The sequence below is a fragment of the Teleopsis dalmanni genome, chromosome 2 (genome assembly GCF_002237135.1).
Source record: "Teleopsis dalmanni isolate 2A chromosome 2, ASM223713v2, whole genome shotgun sequence".
NCBI lineage: Eukaryota > Metazoa > Arthropoda > Insecta > Diptera > Diopsidae > Teleopsis > Teleopsis dalmanni.
Genome location: NC_051847.1, coordinates 105,968,923 through 105,986,288, shown reverse-complemented (window position 1 = coordinate 105,986,288; position 17,366 = coordinate 105,968,923). Strand labels below are relative to the sequence as shown.

Here is a 17,366-nt window from a genome sequence, read left to right as displayed (position 1 = left end):
ACTTTTCAAGTTTATACTGAAGTTAGTACTCTTGATATATTTATAAGAAATAGATTCATAACAGAACTGCTTAGATATAATTTTTTAATAAATATTAATTTTTGTTCCATAACCTGTTAGCTCAATTCTACCAAAAATAAAACCTTCAGCAGTCTTGTAGCTGGAAATTTTCCTCATATTGCATATTACAACATACGAGGGTGGTTTGATAAGTCAGCGACTTTGTGAATTTCCCAGTTACTCCAAATACAACAGTGGTGCCTTCAGCTGTAATCTACCAGTGGGCAACTTTGTAATTTTGAGCAAGCTACGTCGTTCAGTTGGTGTTTGATAGCCGTTCAAAACAGACAACTTCGTGAATTTTTACGAAAAAAAGTGTATTAAGGAAAAAAGTGAATTTCATGTGCTAATTAAGCATTACTTTTTACCTAAAAAATCCATCACTGAAACTAAGGAAAGACTTGATACATACTACGGTGACTCGGTTAAGAAATGGTTCACAGAGTTCCGTTGTGGTCGTACCAGCACTAGTGACGCCGAACGTTCAGGTCGCCCAAAAGAAATGATCACGCCGGAAATCGTCGATAAAATCCATGAAAGATATAGGATGATCGGATAATGAAAGTGCGTGAGTTGGCTCATGCTGTAGGTATCTCAACTATACGGGAACATTATATTTTATACGAATATTTGGACATGAAAAAACTCTCCGCGAGATGGGTGCCGCGATTGCTCACACTTGCTCAATTTGAGTCGAATGAAGAAGTCGTTACCAAAACAAACGCGTATTTTGAGAGATTTGAAAAAACCTATTATTTGGAGGGAATAAGAAAATTAGAAAACCGCTGGACTAAATGTATCGAGCTAAAAGGTGATTATATAGAAAAATAAAATGTTTATTTGCCGACAAAAATTTGTTTTATTCAAGAAGCCACTGACTTATCAAACCGCCCTCGTATAATAACGATTAACAACATCGCCTTAACTTTATTTTTTAATTATAATTATTTTTTTAATAGCTATGTACAAAGAGGTTTTGAAAAGTAGTGAACTATAACAACAAAATTTCCTTTTATATTATTTAAATTAATTGAATTTTTGGCTAACACACAAGGATCACTTTATAACAAAATATTGGTAAACAAAAGCAAAGGAATTCACGGATAATTTAGATAATGGCGACAGACAAGATTATGTTATATGACCTGAGAGAAAAACCCAAGCTAACTAAGGAATAACATTTTCACACTATTTTAGTATTTAAGAAACTAAACTATACAAAATAAAATTAAATGAATATTTGATATAAACGCGTAAAGGTTGTTGTTTTTATTCACATAGTGTATTAATTCAGTAATTAATTTTTGTTTTGAAATCTCTATATAATTCAACTTGATATCTTTTAAACAATTTTTTTCCAAAACTAAAAAAAAACAACATTAACACAGTTTACTGACCTATTCCATTCCCACCCAATGACATGTGCTAATGGTATAGTGGGAAGTTCATTGTTGTGTGAAAAAGAGCAGCTTTTTAACTTATTTTTGAACTCCATGAAAGACGCTATTCAGGCTCATACTTTATTTGCAATTTGCTAAAAAGACTTTTAATATCCCCCACTCGTGGACAGTTGCATTTTTGTTTACTAATTGTTGTTAGGCTGACATATTAGTATAAGAATTCTTTTGGTTTCGTACTATATTTCAAATTCTTTCATCGTCGTATAGGTCATGTTCTATTTTCGTAAAGTAAGCTTCCCAGTTGTTTTTTTTTATATTGGAGATAACCGCGTTACCAGAATTTTTATTTACTTTATTATCTTGATTTATATCTATTCTATATTTCAGACAAGGGGCTTTTTTTTTATCGCTACAAGTACTTTTACCTTTTTACAAATCCATAGTTGGCACGCGTTGAATTTTACGTTAGCTTTTACATTCCTCTTCATCATGGATTGCTCTGATCTTTCTACAATATTTTGATTTTACTCCAAATTTATTCGATGCTGTCTTTATAGACTTTTTTGTTTTTGCATATAGCAAAATGTAGTCTTAGCAGTACAGGTTAGTGGTCCAAGTAGATGTATGGACCATGAAATGAACATACGTTCAGCCAGCTAAAAAAGTGTCTTACGCTGTGTTAATTAATTAGGAGAAAACAATTTGTTTATAACTACATAAAGGGGTGCTGCGTAGAGATTGTACGACAACATAAATTGAAACCGATAAGGATTAAATGCGATCACCTTGTTTAATGTGTAAATGAAAAACTCAGAAAAAGAAATAATTAAAACAATATTTTTATATTTTTCTATTTAACATTATATTAATAAATTGATCAATATTAATTTAAATATTTGTACTTGATAATTAAAGCAAGGTAACAAGATATTAGATGGATTTATAAATGCCCGGCCTAAGTAATAATTACGCATTTTCTGTGGAAAATTATATTTTATGCTTCAATATAGTCCCCCTTTAGTTCGACACACCAAGTCCAACGATCTTTCAAAATTTGGATACCTTTTAAATAATACGATTTATCAAGTCCTCCAAAATATTCCTCGGTTTCGTCAGGAATATGATGGGTGAGGAAGCCATTCGTACCGTAATTCATCCTGCAAAAAACAAAATTTTTTTCTTTAACAAATGTTCGATGTTGTTGTGTTTCGTTTTTCCAAATAGTCTATGAAAATTGTTCCGCTTGAATCCCAAAATACGGAACCCAAAACTTTTCCAGTCTATTGTTGAGTTCGAAGTTGTTTGGGAGCACTACCCTGAGCTGAATTCATTCTCTGGCTTGTTGCTTTTCCTCAGCTGTGAAGAAATGGCTCCATATTTTATTAATTGTCACTACTTAACGCTCACAGTCAGCTAAATTGTGCATAAACATTTCCAAGAAATGTTTTGAATGACAAAGTCGTTGTCGTTTTTGGTCAATTGTGAGCAAATGCGAGTCCCATCATGACGACAGCTTTCTCATATAACCCTGATACTCTTCATAAAAAAGACTCGTACGACCACGTTTAAATTCAGCTTTCCAATATTTTTTGTTGTTAATGATGGTGCAAGGTTACCGTAAACAATATCCATTTCCAATTTGATTGCATTATTGTTCATTTCTTTTAAATGGAGGCATTTTATTACTGAACGATATTTAGATTTTTTCCATTTTATAAAAAATCAACACGGTGAACTATTTAAATTATTTGCAAAAAGCTAGCCAAGCATCTGACTTGTCAGATATACAAAATGTAACTGATTTTGTTCTGGCCTTGCTGCCTGTAGTGAAGTTAGGTAATTATCAATCCACCTAGTATGTATTAAAAGTTTCTCTTTCTATATTTTTCTATAGATTTAACATTTGAAAATGTGGTTCTACATATTAACATATGTAGGTGCTATCGACTTTGGAAACAGTTTTAAAATATTATTTCTAAGTAATGGTTTTTATATATTATTTATCCGGCTATAGGTCACTTTTTGTTAAAATTCAACGTATGTTTAATATTTTGGAGATAGAGAGGATTTCTGAGGCAACAGTAGTTTTTTTTTAGATATTTTGTAAAACCTTAATGTATTGTAAGTTTTTTATTGTAAATATTAAATCGTCTCGTAAAATACATAGCTCTATATAATTTTTTAACTTCTACATAATAATGTCATTTTAATACAGTAATAACAAATTTACATTAATTTCAGTTTCCATTAGTCATAATTTTTTCGTTTTAAAACCATCCAACAATACCGAAAATAATAGGCATTGGCGCCTCTAAATAACAGATTTAGTCTTTTAACAAAAATCAAAATTTTTATTACTAGATTTGTGAACTAGTGTAAATTTACAAAACAGTGTTGAAACATGATTCTTTGTGGCAATATCAATCTACATAAAAATATCTTCTGTACATACGCTGAATATATCCTATTAATATTTAATTTGAATAAAAACGAAAACTTAAATATAAATCTTGTTCACACTTTCGATAAAGGCAGTACAAAAAACTTTGTTTGAAAATATTTTCCAAAAAAAACAGTTTATTGGAAAAATGTTTTATTGTTTTCTTAAAACATTCAATGCACAATGTTTTTGCGAAGTTTCTTTGCATTTGTTCAAAAAACAACCGAGATAACGGTGCTTTTATTGTCAAAGGTAGCAAAACAAGCGATCAAAAGTCTACAAGCACTTAGTATAACACATAGTTTTAGTGTAAAATTCCTGATTTTTGTGCAATTTAGTAACTAGTTGGGTAACCGTAATGCTTAAGAACTTGTACTAGACGGTTTTTTTATCGAAACTACAAGTTTACTGGTCTCCTGAGTTGTTATTTCGTCCCATTCGTTTAGGATTATGTCTTTCAGATGCTGTTTGGTCGAAAGTGAATGTTTACGAGTTTTTTTTTCCAAAAGTCCCCATAAATGTTTAATTGGATTTAAATCCGGTGATTGTGCAGGCAGTTTTAGGGCGTTATATAGCAACCAAAGACGCTAGAAATGCTAGAAACACAGAACTTGCATTCGTCGGAATAAACCACATTATTCCAAAACCCCTCCAGCATATCTACATATTTATTTACAAAAGCAATGCGCTTCTTTCGATTAATTAGAGATATGTAAGACTTCTTTCGTGCTACTCTACCATGAAAACTGGCCCATTTCAAAATTCTGCGTACGGTAACCACAGAAATATTTTTTGCAAAGCTGTATATTACGTACAATTTGTAATGCCGTCAAACGTGGTTTTTTCTTTACCGAATTTAATATTAAGCGGATTTCACGGTGAGTGAGTTTCGATAGGCGGCCAAAAATCGGTTTTGACATGATAATTCTGGTAGTTTTCCAATTTCTGATCACGGTATGGACAGAACAGTGCGATTTTCCAAACAAATGTCCAATTTTCCGGTTCGACTTCTCTTCCTCCCAAAATTTTATGATGATTTTTTTTTTTCAACGACGCTTATTTCTTTCAGGTGAGACACCATTGCCATTGTTTAGTAAATATTTTAAGCAGAATACAATTTTTTGCAGTTTTATGATTAAATACCATAAACGCAGTAAGACGCAATCCAAATTATCACCAATTAACATTTATCTCGCCTTAGAAATGCAGAAATACCAAGTGCTTGTAGACTTTTGATCGCTTGTTTTGCTACTCTTTATGATAAAAGTACCGTTATCTCGGCTGTTTTTTGAACAAATGCAAAGAAACTTCGCAAACACATTGTGCATTGAATGTTTTAAAAAAACAAAAAGTATGTCTCCAATAAATTGATTTTTTTGGAAAATATTTCCAAACAAAGTTTTTTGTACTGCCTGCTTGTAGACTTTTGACTCCGACTGTATATTTTCTGAAGCAACCATTTTCGTAGAAAAATATAGGCATTTACAAATATGCCACAAACAGAACTCTACTGGTAGTATCAAAGAGAAGGTCAAAGAGAAGGCCGAATTATGAATATTAACATACAATTTTAAAGAAGAAATTTCAACGGAATAGACATATCGATACCTATAACATGTATTTACCTACTAACTTAACATTATCAAATGCCTGGCAAACATCAACTGCAACAATTTAACAACACCGATTTCTATCTTAAAATCAGTGAACGAAAATAAACTGTATAGTATCGTAGTGTACTGCTCATGACTGCTCATGAAAGCAGTACACTAGCAGGGCAATTCTGGCAACGATATTTCGGCTCAACACACTCAAAAATATTGCGAAATAACATATCGTTTGAAAGATTTTTCGTATTCTGGCAGTGGTCTGAAAGCTCTACTCGGTCTTTCTAAAACCAAATGAAAAATCTGCTATTGATCAGATCTTTCGATTATAAGTTAATATTTTGCTTGTGTTTTTCGTGTACAAACTTCTTTATATAAAATAAAATATATAACATTAAAAATTAATTAAAATTTATAAATATGAAACAATTATTTCTAACTTCATTTTCCATACGACGCAAACGTAAATATATTGACGTACATTTTTTTGAAAAGTATTTCAAAAAAAGTTTCATTATTTGTAATTCGTAGTAGAAAGTAGAGGTGAAGAACTATCGATGGCGCTATCGATGGTTTACCACGAAACCACAACGAAAAATGTGTTGTATACAACAACCTCAAACGAAAGAGGTCAACGAGCAACAAAGATGAATCGGCTTAAATCATTTCCAAAGCCGATATTCACCAAAAAAAGATGATGCTGTCTGTTTGGAGGGATTTTAAAGGAATTGTTTTTTTTTGAGCTATTACCGGATAACACAATGATTTATTCGAAAGTCTACTGTCATCAGCTGGACAAACTGAATGATGCACTTCAACAGAAAAGGCCAGAACTAATCAACAGAAAAGGTGTAGTGTTTCACCAAGACAACGCGAGACCTCACACAAGTTTGGTCATTCTCCAAAAGCTTTTACAGCTTGAATGGGATACAATGCCACACCCACCATATTCTCCAGACCTGGCACCATCGGATTATTATATGTTCCGGTCACTCCAAAATTTTTTAGACGGTAAAACCTTCATCTCAAATGAGGAGGTCAAAAACCACCTCGATCACTTTTTTGCCAGCAAAGACCAAAAATTTTATGAGCGTGGAATTATGCTACTATAAGAAAGATGGCAAAATATGTTGGACCAGAACGGCCAATATATAATTTAATAAAGTATTTGTTTATTATACGAAAACTGTTTTTTATTTCCGCAAAAAAAAAACGTAATTACTTTCCCAACAACCTAATAGTTGTAGAACGCCGGACTCGACTGAAAAAAAAAAACATCAATATTTTATTATTTTTAAACAAAAATCTTTGGTTATTAAAACAGCAACAAAGTCGAAAAAAGGAAATGAAATTTATGATTTTTATTTTAATTTATTTATGTAAAATATTATGTCCAAAAATTAAATAAAATGTGTCATATTTATAAAATTTTTGTTAAATTTAAAATAAAAACATGATTTTTTGAATTGAACAAACATTTGTATTGAAATTAACATACTATCGAAAACTTTCGATAGTAATCGATTGGTTTGGAGAAAAACTAACGCTCATTATCGATGGTGCTGACTATCGATAATTCTCCACCACTAGAAAGCCGTTTTATTCTATTTCTGTCGTGGTAAAATCAAAAATAATTGTTAATCGCTACCACATGCAAGTAAACAATTGAATTTTAATACAAATGCGATGGAAGCCGCAAGATGTATGCTCCATTATTATTATTTATAAATAAATAATTATTTATGCATATATATATATTTATATATACTTTATTCTTGATGTTTGATTCTTCTTCTTCTTGAGTTAGTGCTATTACGCACTTTTACTCTATAATGGCTGGGGGGCTTATCTCTACCCCACACACTTTATATAAAATTTATTTTTGTTTAATATTAAATGTTCACTCATTTATTTCAAAAATTGAAGTTGTTCTCAAAAAAACTAATACATACAGAAATTATGTCATTTTTTAAAGATTAAAAAATGTTTGTATTATTTTAATCAAGACATTTTATTCCGTTTTGAATTCCAACAATTTTGCTTTTTTCATTTAACTTTGGTGTTAATATTGATATTTATTTTAGATTCTCTTTTGTTTTTGCAATAACTTACAAATTCATCAAAACACAGATGATTTTAACAACTGTTATTAACGAATCACCATCAAGTGTGCTCACAAGTTAGTGTAACTGGTTGCACTTTCACTCGGTTACTGAGCGCATTACTCGAAATCGTGAATAACCCTAATGTTAAATAAATATTAAAAGATACATTTATATAAAATATACATATTATAAAATTTTAAATTAAATACTGTTAAAATAAAGATAGTATAGTATCTCAAAAAAAATACGGTTGCGTCGTATTAAAAATGAATAAAAATAAATATTCCATTTTTACAAATTTTAATTAATTTATTCATTTTAATTTTTTTGTACTTTATTTAATATACGAAAAGGTTGTACACGAAAAACACAAACAGAATCTTAGTTGATACTCGAAAGACTTGATCAATAGCAGATCTTTCATTTAGTTTTAAGAAATACCGAAAAGAGCTTTCAGTCTTGCAAATGACCGTAAAGAACTTATAGACTTGCAAGACACCGTTTCTAGAACACGAGATATCTTTTAAACGGTCTTTTGCAAACTTTTGAGAGATTGTGACCTGAAAGATCATTGCCAGAATTGCCGTGTTAATGCCTATCGAATAAAAAAACGCTAACGAAGATATTAAAAATTTTACATGAGAGGTCGGATACAGTACACTATAATTTTGACACTTTTTGATGTATTTTGAACTTTATTTGTTATACTGTTTATTATAGTGTTTTTTAACAAAAATTCTAAACAGTACACTATGTTTGGCATTTTACAGTCTATTTCGTTCACTGCTTAAATGAAGACACTTTTGATCGAGCATATTTAGGAATTATATAATTAAATTACTTTATATATGCAGCAATAATATTTTTCTTATTTTGATGTTTTACATGTAAACAAAATTTCTAACTAAAGTTAATTATTTTTTAACTTTTAGACTTATTTATAATCAATGGCCACAATAGATGGAAGACCAGCACAATATGGCATTACTCTTAAGCAATTACGTGAGGTTATGGAACATCGAGGACGTGAAGGCGTAGCAAAGATAATAGAGTTTGGTGGTGTTGGAGAACTATGCAGAAAGCTTTATACATCACCGAACGATGGTAAATATAATAGTACTAATATAAGAACTGAAACATTATATGCATTTATATTAGGACTAAGTGGGTCAAGATCTGACATCGATCATAGACGTGAAACATTTGGGTCAAATGTTATACCACCGAAACCACCGAAAACGTTTTTAACATTAGTTTGGGAAGCTTTGCAAGATGTCACCCTTATTATATTAGAAGTAGCTGCTCTAGTATCACTTGGTTTATCATTTTATAAACCCGCCGATGAAGATGCACGTATGTACAATATTAATGTAGTTTATGTCAATGTGATATTTAATTTAAAGCAAAAACCCATATATTTTTTAACAGTGGTGGCGCTAGGCGACCACCGCCGTCTTCGCGCCCATATTATCTCCATTTCGTTACATGGAGCTTTGTGAATTCTTTACTAACCAACAATCTAAACTCAAAAAATTTCTCAAAGGCGAGGCGTCGAATGGTTCAGAGTGTTCACTAAACACCTTAACAAGACTTCGCTTTTAGATATTTCACCTATTAATTTCGCTATTCCGAAATGTTGTTGCTACTTACCATTTTTTATAATGACTTTTCCAAACAGATATAACACAAAACGTCCCAACAAACATTTTCAATCGCGAAAGAATCTTTAGTGAATCGAAATACTGAGCAATTTAATTGCGAAAGAGCGCGTCTTAAAGTCGCAAACAATGATTTTGTTGTGAGAATTTGTCCGCTTATCCGCCAGTTGCTTAGAAGCGCAACAAATTACTCTTCTATAGGCATCGTGTAAGCGTCGCAGAGAAGCGTAAAAACTTACTCTTTCATACGCATCGCAGAGAAGGGTAAAAACTTACTTTTCTATATGTATCACGGACTAGCGTTACTTCGCTACTCGGAAGAGATAGAAAAGAATCAGCAAAAATAAAATTTAAAAGAAGTTGAGGTTAAAATGGTTGGTTTATTCAAATTACTAAAAACAATATTACTAAATTTTAATAAATATTTATAATTAATTATATTTACAAAATTAAAATAAAATAATAGGAAATAAGTATTAGAAATAGTTCAATATTTCTTGTTGCTAACTTAATGCTAATATTAATCACATTTTCTAAAATACTAAATATTAGGTAGATATCAAATTAGATATTACTAAATATTAATATACAGCTATAGTAAGTGGAACGTACGCACGAATAATATCGTGTGTCGTTTTACTCTCAATATAAACGATCGAGCCAGTGCATCCTTTATAAATATTCTAATATTGATTACAATATGCTGACTTTCAAAGTTGATTCCTTCTTTCGTCAATTCTTTTAATTCAGAAATAAAACTTCATTGTGTTTAGTAAACATATTAGTTTAGTTAACATATTTAAAGTTATTTACTTTAAATAATAAGAAATCAAAATATTACTTACCTATATATATTTATTAAAATTATTTTATTATATTTTATTTATTCAACTTTCAAAACACATCAACTGTAACACGCCAATTGCAGTTTAATAATAGAGAAACAAAAGCGACATATGTAAATATTATATTACAAAAAAAAAGAGCAAATTAATAATTTTGAGAGCAATTGCTTCACAATCGTCCAAGTGCGTAATAAGCGTAATAAGGTAGTAATTTGAAAACACATTCGCCAAACAATCGTCTTAATCGAACAATCGCTTAACAATCGTCAAGGCGAGTAATAAGCAACGCATTTTGACAATTAGCGATAAATAAATCGTCTAAATGCTGACTAGGGTACAATACAAACAAAACCAAACGTGTGTTAGTTACAACCAACATTACTTCCAAATAAAAAAATAGAAAAAAATTATTCTCTTAAAATATTCTAAGGTTCAAAATAAAAACTGCACCGCGCTGCTTATAAGGCATGTGAATGAAATCACATTAACAGTGGTACTATATTCAATATTGAATACAGAACACAAAATATGTAAATAAAAACAAAAATAAAAGAGCAAACAATCCCCTCAAAATATGTTAGTAAAATAATCATAACTCTTAAGTTAATGCGAGCAAGCGGTTCAACAAAGCAAATACAAAAGAGAAAAGAAATGACTGAGCTATAATCGACTAGTGGTTCAGTCGACCAAACTGAACCATAAGTTTATACAAAACGTGCAAATAAAATTAAAATCACGGTTCCCGTTTTATACGATCAAGTAAATACAAAGTAAAAGAGAAAATGACTGCAAGAGAATTTCTTACTCTCATTCTTACTTCATTCAAAGAATGAAAGTTGTTAGAATGATAACTACGTACATACTTAAATAAGAATTCATACAAATTTTTGTTGCTGCTTATTTTCTTGATCATTTTTGAAATAATAATGAGGATCACTATTTATATTTTGAACCTTGGCAACACTGATTGTTATCAGGTATCATCTGACGTTTTCATACGAATGTTTGACATTATTAAACAAAACCTATCTTAGACTTTTTGTCAAAAGAGCGTTATTTGTGTTATATACTGTGATTTGTAAATTGAGTGTTCATGAAAAAATAGAATTAACGCGAAAAAGTTTTCGTGCGATGATTTATTTCGACTTTTAAGACAAAAGTGCATCGATAACTTACTTCCATATTTGGCGGTGAAGCTTTATCTTTTGCCATCGTGAAACCTTGGCACAATGATAATCGTGTCCGCAGCTTGCTCATTGATGAAATTCGTGAAAGTCGTCCCAAATTAAGTTGTTGTGCCCAAAAACGTTCATGCAAAAACATTGTTCTCATTGGTCTACTGTATGGATGTTTCAAGATGAACCAAATCCAACAAAAGTTGTTTGCACTTGAAACACTTTGAAACAAATGGTCGCTTGTTTTTTTTCGGAAAAACTGATCATTAAGTAACTACGAGTATACCATTACAGGAACGTTAAACGGTAAATTCCGAATCGTATACAACCATTTGTTTACCGGATGTCTTCAGTGAAATACGGAATACAAATAAGCACCATCGGACTATTCTCCACCAAGACAATGCCAGTGCTCACACGTCTCGTTTAACAACCGACTGTTTGAATATTCAAAAAATCGAATTGATGAGTCATCCACCATACAGTGGTAATTTGGAACCCACTGACTTCTTGTTTCCGAACATCAAGAATAAATTGCGTGGACAACAATTCTTGTTGACGGAAAATAACGGAAGCCGTTGTTGCATTTAAAAAGCATGTTTTGGAGGTGTCTGAAGAAGATTGGAAAAAATGTTTTGACAATGAATTCGAACGCATATAAAACTGTATTAATCATAAAGGAGAATACTTCGAGTAACGACAAATCCATTTTCAACAGCAAGTTAGTTTTTTTTTTTATAATTAGGCTCAAAATATAAATAGTGCCCCTCGTATTATTTTTGATCCCATCAAGGACAGTTAAATGTTTAATTTTTTATTAATAGATTTTATGATAACTATCTAAAAATTTTCCCCACTTATGAATGCTCACTCATGACACCGTCATTACTAGATATGATTTTAAGTATCCCACCTACAGCTTAATATAGTAGTGAATGATTGTCGTTTTAATAAGAACCATTATATCGATTTTTATATTTGGGTAGATCGTCGCCATTTTGAGTGTAGTGGTAATTGCGTTAGGCCAATATGATTCATGTTTAAGCAGCAGTATCAGGTTCAACAATAAAGGGAAATGGAGCTCTAATTAAAAAAATTACCAGGGCCCTGTTGCACCAACACTTTTCACTTTTCACTTTGCAAATTTTTATGAGTTTTTGAGCATTTTTCTCTCATTGAGAACATAAAGCAATAATTTGAGAATTGAGTTATGCAAAGTTTTGAAAACACTCAAAAAATGCAAAGCGTTGCACCAATGTACTTTTCAATGAAAAGTAAAGTATGAAAAGAAAAGTGAAATATTTGACAAAAAACTGGTTTCTTTGCACTTTCTGTTGCACCAACACTTTTTACTTTGCGCTTTGCAAAAGTAAACTGCAAAACTGCAAATGATTAATTCACTTTGCAAATTTTGCAAAGTGATTTCTTTCAATGCGTAAAATGAAAGAAATCATTAATAAATAAATAAAAATAGTTTTAAAAAAATAGAAAATTAGTTTAAGCAAATATTATTGCTGTTTTTGAAATAAATTTAGTTGCAATAATTAAAGGGATATATTACCGGACAATACTTTTAAATTGTGAATATAAGAGTTCAGTTTCTAAAAAAACTTTATAATACATGTAATATAAATATTTTATGTGAATTATTGTTCAAGCATGAACACTTATTTATTATAATGAACAGTTTATTATTATTATAAGTCTGTTATCGTTCAAATTCTTCGAATTATGAACTAAGAAAAAACATGGGTAAAAAATATCCTATAATAGCTAACATTGTAACATTTTTAAATATCTAATTATCCGTATCTAATTATGATAATAAAAATATATTTCTAAAGACAATAGAAGAAAAAATCACAAGTGCCTGGACTTCCGTCGTTTTTTGAACCTTGTTTGAAATGTAATTAAAAATAATACAGTCCACTAAAATTAATAAAATTAGTTAAGTTAGTTATAAGGTAATTTTGCATAAATTGAGAGAAATGTTCTAAATAAAATCAGTAATTTAGGCCCTTTATGCGTAGATTTCTTTTGTATTAGGATAATACACAACGACAAGTAAACAATACTTTAATAACTTATATTTTAAAATTAAATAATAATGACAGATTTTCAACTAAATTTTTATATAAAAGCAACTTATTATATTTGTTAACTTTGTTTTTCAATATAATTGTTGTTAAAACAACTTATACGGCGTTTACATTGGCCGAAAATGGCTCATTTTGGTCAAAAATCGAAAATGAGTATCGAATGGCTCATTCTTGCATATAAAATTTCAAGCACAAAAATGAGCAATTTTCTCATATTCTGTATGAATGACGTTCGAATGCATTCCACATACGTTCCAAATGCAAAGGAATCCATTGAACATACCCTAAATGAAAGCTCTTCATGGCATTATGACAGTTTGAAAAAGCTGTTTTTAACATATTTGCAAAAAAAGGTAAACAAATGTTTGGTGGTTGCATTTTCTTGAAAACGATGCACTGCTGTTTAGAACTTTTACTTCCCAAAAAGTAATTAATCGAAGTTAAAAATATGTTTTAAGTTTCTAATGTAAGGTTTGAAGGCATATTTAACCTTCATGCAACATTTTTTTGGCACAGGCCAAAAATCAAATCAACATGCAAGTTGAAAAATCAGCTGTTGAAATGAGAACAAATGAAATAGAACGAATGTAAACACTTTCAAATGGCTCATTCAAAATGAGCCATTTTCGGCCAATGTAAACGCCATATTATACTCATACTCTTTACATTTAAATTCTTTTTTTATAACTTTTCAAACTGCAAAAAAAATTAAAAGCATAAAAATGCTTTTAATGGATATACACAATATATATGGATATACACAACTTCTTTATCTACGATTCAATGTCAATAAAAGAAATCATATACAAAAATTTTGTGTTTTGTATTAATATATAACATATAATTGTACTAAAATTATACAAATATTACAAATTGTAATAATATAAATTATTAAAATAAAATATTATTTTAAAAACTTTTATTTTAAACAAAAATTAAACTCATAAGTACATACTATGCATAAATCATGTACTCATAGCATCAAAATATCAAACAAACAAAAAACAAGTATACATACAGAATCGAAATGCTTTCAAAGACCAATACAAAATGAAAGTGATCTAATTTTTTGGTGCAACGCTTTGCTTTGCATTTTATGCAAAGACTTTGCAGTGAAATTTTTATTTGCAAAGTGCAAAGTAAATTATGTTAAGTCTTTGGTGCAACGCTTTTCACTTTTACTTTGCAAAAAAAAGTCACTCACAAGTTTTGCAAAGTGAAAAGTGAAAAGTGTTGGTGCAACAGGGCCCAGGCGTGAGAGCATCACGATCATCACGACACTCTGACGAGAATCAATTATAGAGTCTATTTGACTAACTTTCGTCTTGGATTTACCACGTTTTCTTTTTATAATTTGTATATATTTATATACGCAATTTTGGTGTGTCGGAGTGATTTGCTGAGTTACAGTTCTTATTCTGGATATTTGGTAGGCCAACACGTTGCTGAATGGATAATAAGAGAAATTGCTCTCTGTTAACATTTTGGGTTGCATTAGTTTGCTGCGCTGATGTTTTATTTATATTTGCGGTTGGTGCTGGGCTTGATTGTAAATTTGTTTTGGTTTGCGGTTGATAGCATGGAAGAAATTTCACTCACCGAGTATGAGCGTTGCTTTTGGGATTGGTTTTTACCGCTGCTAGTTTGTTTGTGGCGTTGGTTGTTTTATTGTTTTATTAAAACTTAATTTATTATTAATACTTATTGAATACGTTTACAAAGTTAATCGTTTACTGACTCGACGCTTATTGCTTGCGCTAATTTGACCGAACATCTGTTTTTCTCTTTTGACATTTTCTGTCAGCTCGTTGGAGAAGTGCTGCCACAGTGCTGCTACAGCGTGCATCTCAGAATAGTCATCTGTTGTTGAGTTGCCTTTAGGTGAGTGGTTTGAGCCTCTGCTAAGCGAAGGCAGTGATTAATGAATTGGCATATTAAGTAGTTGCCAGCGCGGAAATCAGCTGAGCAACCAGCTTTCTCTGAGTAATTTGTTGTCGTACCCCTTTCTGGAAAAGAAAAACTTTCGCATACATATTCAATTATAAATATTTGAAGTTCTGTTTTAAAGTGCACGAAAATCGTTTCAACTTATTAATTTTATTAAAATAAAATTAATTTGTTTATATGTATCATATATATAAATAATATAAATTTATTTTATTTATGTAGCATAAATTTATTATTTAACAATTATAATAAAATTATACAAATTCGTGAGTTACAAAAAGTTTAGTTTTTCTGTCGCTGTCTCAATTATTTGTAACAAGTTTAATATCACCTTCTACGTTTTGCACTTATAAAAAACGGCAAAAGTTACGGAGTGATTTTTTTTGTGCGCACACGATTTGAAATTAAAATTATAAATTATATATAAAACATCATTTTTCGTTACAAAATTACGCAGTCGCTGTTGACACTTCAGCGATCGTTTTAATACTGATGAGTGAACAATGTTTGTATTGTTATCAGGGGTGTGATTAAATAATTGTCGAAAAATTTGATGTGTGATGGCAAGCAATGACATCGACCGCTGAAAGCGGATGATGTTGTGTAAAGGGTCCTTAAGCAGCGCGATGCAGTTTTATTTTGAACCTCAGAGTATTTTAAGAGAATGATTTTTCTCTCTTTTTTTTATTTGGAAGCACGGTTGCCACTTATGGTACTTTAGTACCAAAATTGGTACTTTTTTTCCGTTTGGTACTCTGGTACTCATGTTCAAAAAATGGTACATTTTCGGCGACCCAACTTTATTGTGGATATTGTATTGTTTTATACTTTTTGTACATTTTATATAAATTGTATTTTCTTATAAAAAGACAATAGAAACATTTTGGACCTTTTTTTACAGAAATGGTACCTTTTTAAACCAATTTTGGTACAGAAAAAAATTTTCAAGTGGCAACCGTGTTTGGAAGTCATGTTGGGTGTAACTAACACATGTTTGATTTTGTTTGTATTGTACGTTTTGTGTTATATCTATTTGAAAAAGTCATTATTAAAAATGGGAAGTAGCAACATTTCGGAACAGCGAAATTAATAAGTAAAATGTCTAAAAGGGAAGCTTTGTAAAGGTGATCAGTGAAAACTCTGAACAATTCGACGCCTCACCCTTGATTATAATATATAATAAGTTTTCATTTTTTTAATTAAAAACTTTGCACTATAAATTTACGAAAAATCCCCATCATAATCTCTATATCTTATATCTTATAATTGAAGATGAAGATGTTGGAAAAAACATCTTGTTTATTATTTAAAAATTTGTTTATTTAAAAATGTCCAAACGGTTGTCATCTGCAAACGAATTGTCACATCAGTTGTTAAATGAATTTTCACTGTTTTTGCTTGAAAATTATTTGACACATAAATCACTAATTCGATATGCTTGGTACATAAAATATTATAAAAGCTCTTGTAATTAAAATTAGTTGTTTCATAAAACTTAAGTTCAGTTTAGATATAGTTAAAATTACTTATAAATTTCTATAAATTTAGAAATCAAAATAAGTATTTATTGTAATAGAAAAATAAGTGAACATTAATAAAATGAATAAATTCATTTAATATTACTTATCTACTGGTTTAATATATTTTTCTCAGCTGTATTACAAGAAGAAGATGAGCATCATGGCTGGATAGAAGGATTAGCTATACTTATATCAGTTATTGTCGTTGTGTTCGTGACTGCGTTTAACGATTATTCCAAAGAACGACAATTTCGTGGTCTTCAAAGTCGAATTGAAGGAGAACATAAATTTTCAGTAATACGAAGTGGAGAAGTATGCCAAATATCTGTTGGTGATATTGTTGTTGGAGATATAGCGCAAATTAAATATGGCGATCTTCTACCAGCAGATGGGTGCCTAATTCAGAGTAATGATTTAAAGGTGACAGCTACAAGTTTATAATTTTAATTTCTGCTAGCATAGTTCTGTGCCATTCGCTATATCAAAATAAGAAATTTTGACCTAATTTCT

General features: G+C 30.4%; 1 protein-coding gene across 11 annotated transcripts in view; it reads left to right on the top strand.

Annotated features, from left to right (window-relative positions):
• LOC119678939 (plasma membrane calcium-transporting ATPase 1) overlaps positions 1–17,366 on the top strand; it is a 73,372-nt gene that overhangs the window by 16,828 nt on the left and 39,178 nt on the right. For all 11 annotated transcript variants that reach the window (XM_038091057.1, XM_038091054.1, XM_038091056.1 and 8 more), the window contains exons 2-4: positions 8,545–8,716; positions 8,771–8,965; positions 16,990–17,276. In XM_038091057.1, the coding sequence (XP_037946985.1) occupies positions 8,560–8,716; positions 8,771–8,965; positions 16,990–17,276 (639 nt within the window). In that variant the 5' untranslated portion in view covers positions 8,545–8,559. The remainder of the gene's footprint in view (positions 1–8,544; positions 8,717–8,770; positions 8,966–16,989; positions 17,277–17,366) is intronic.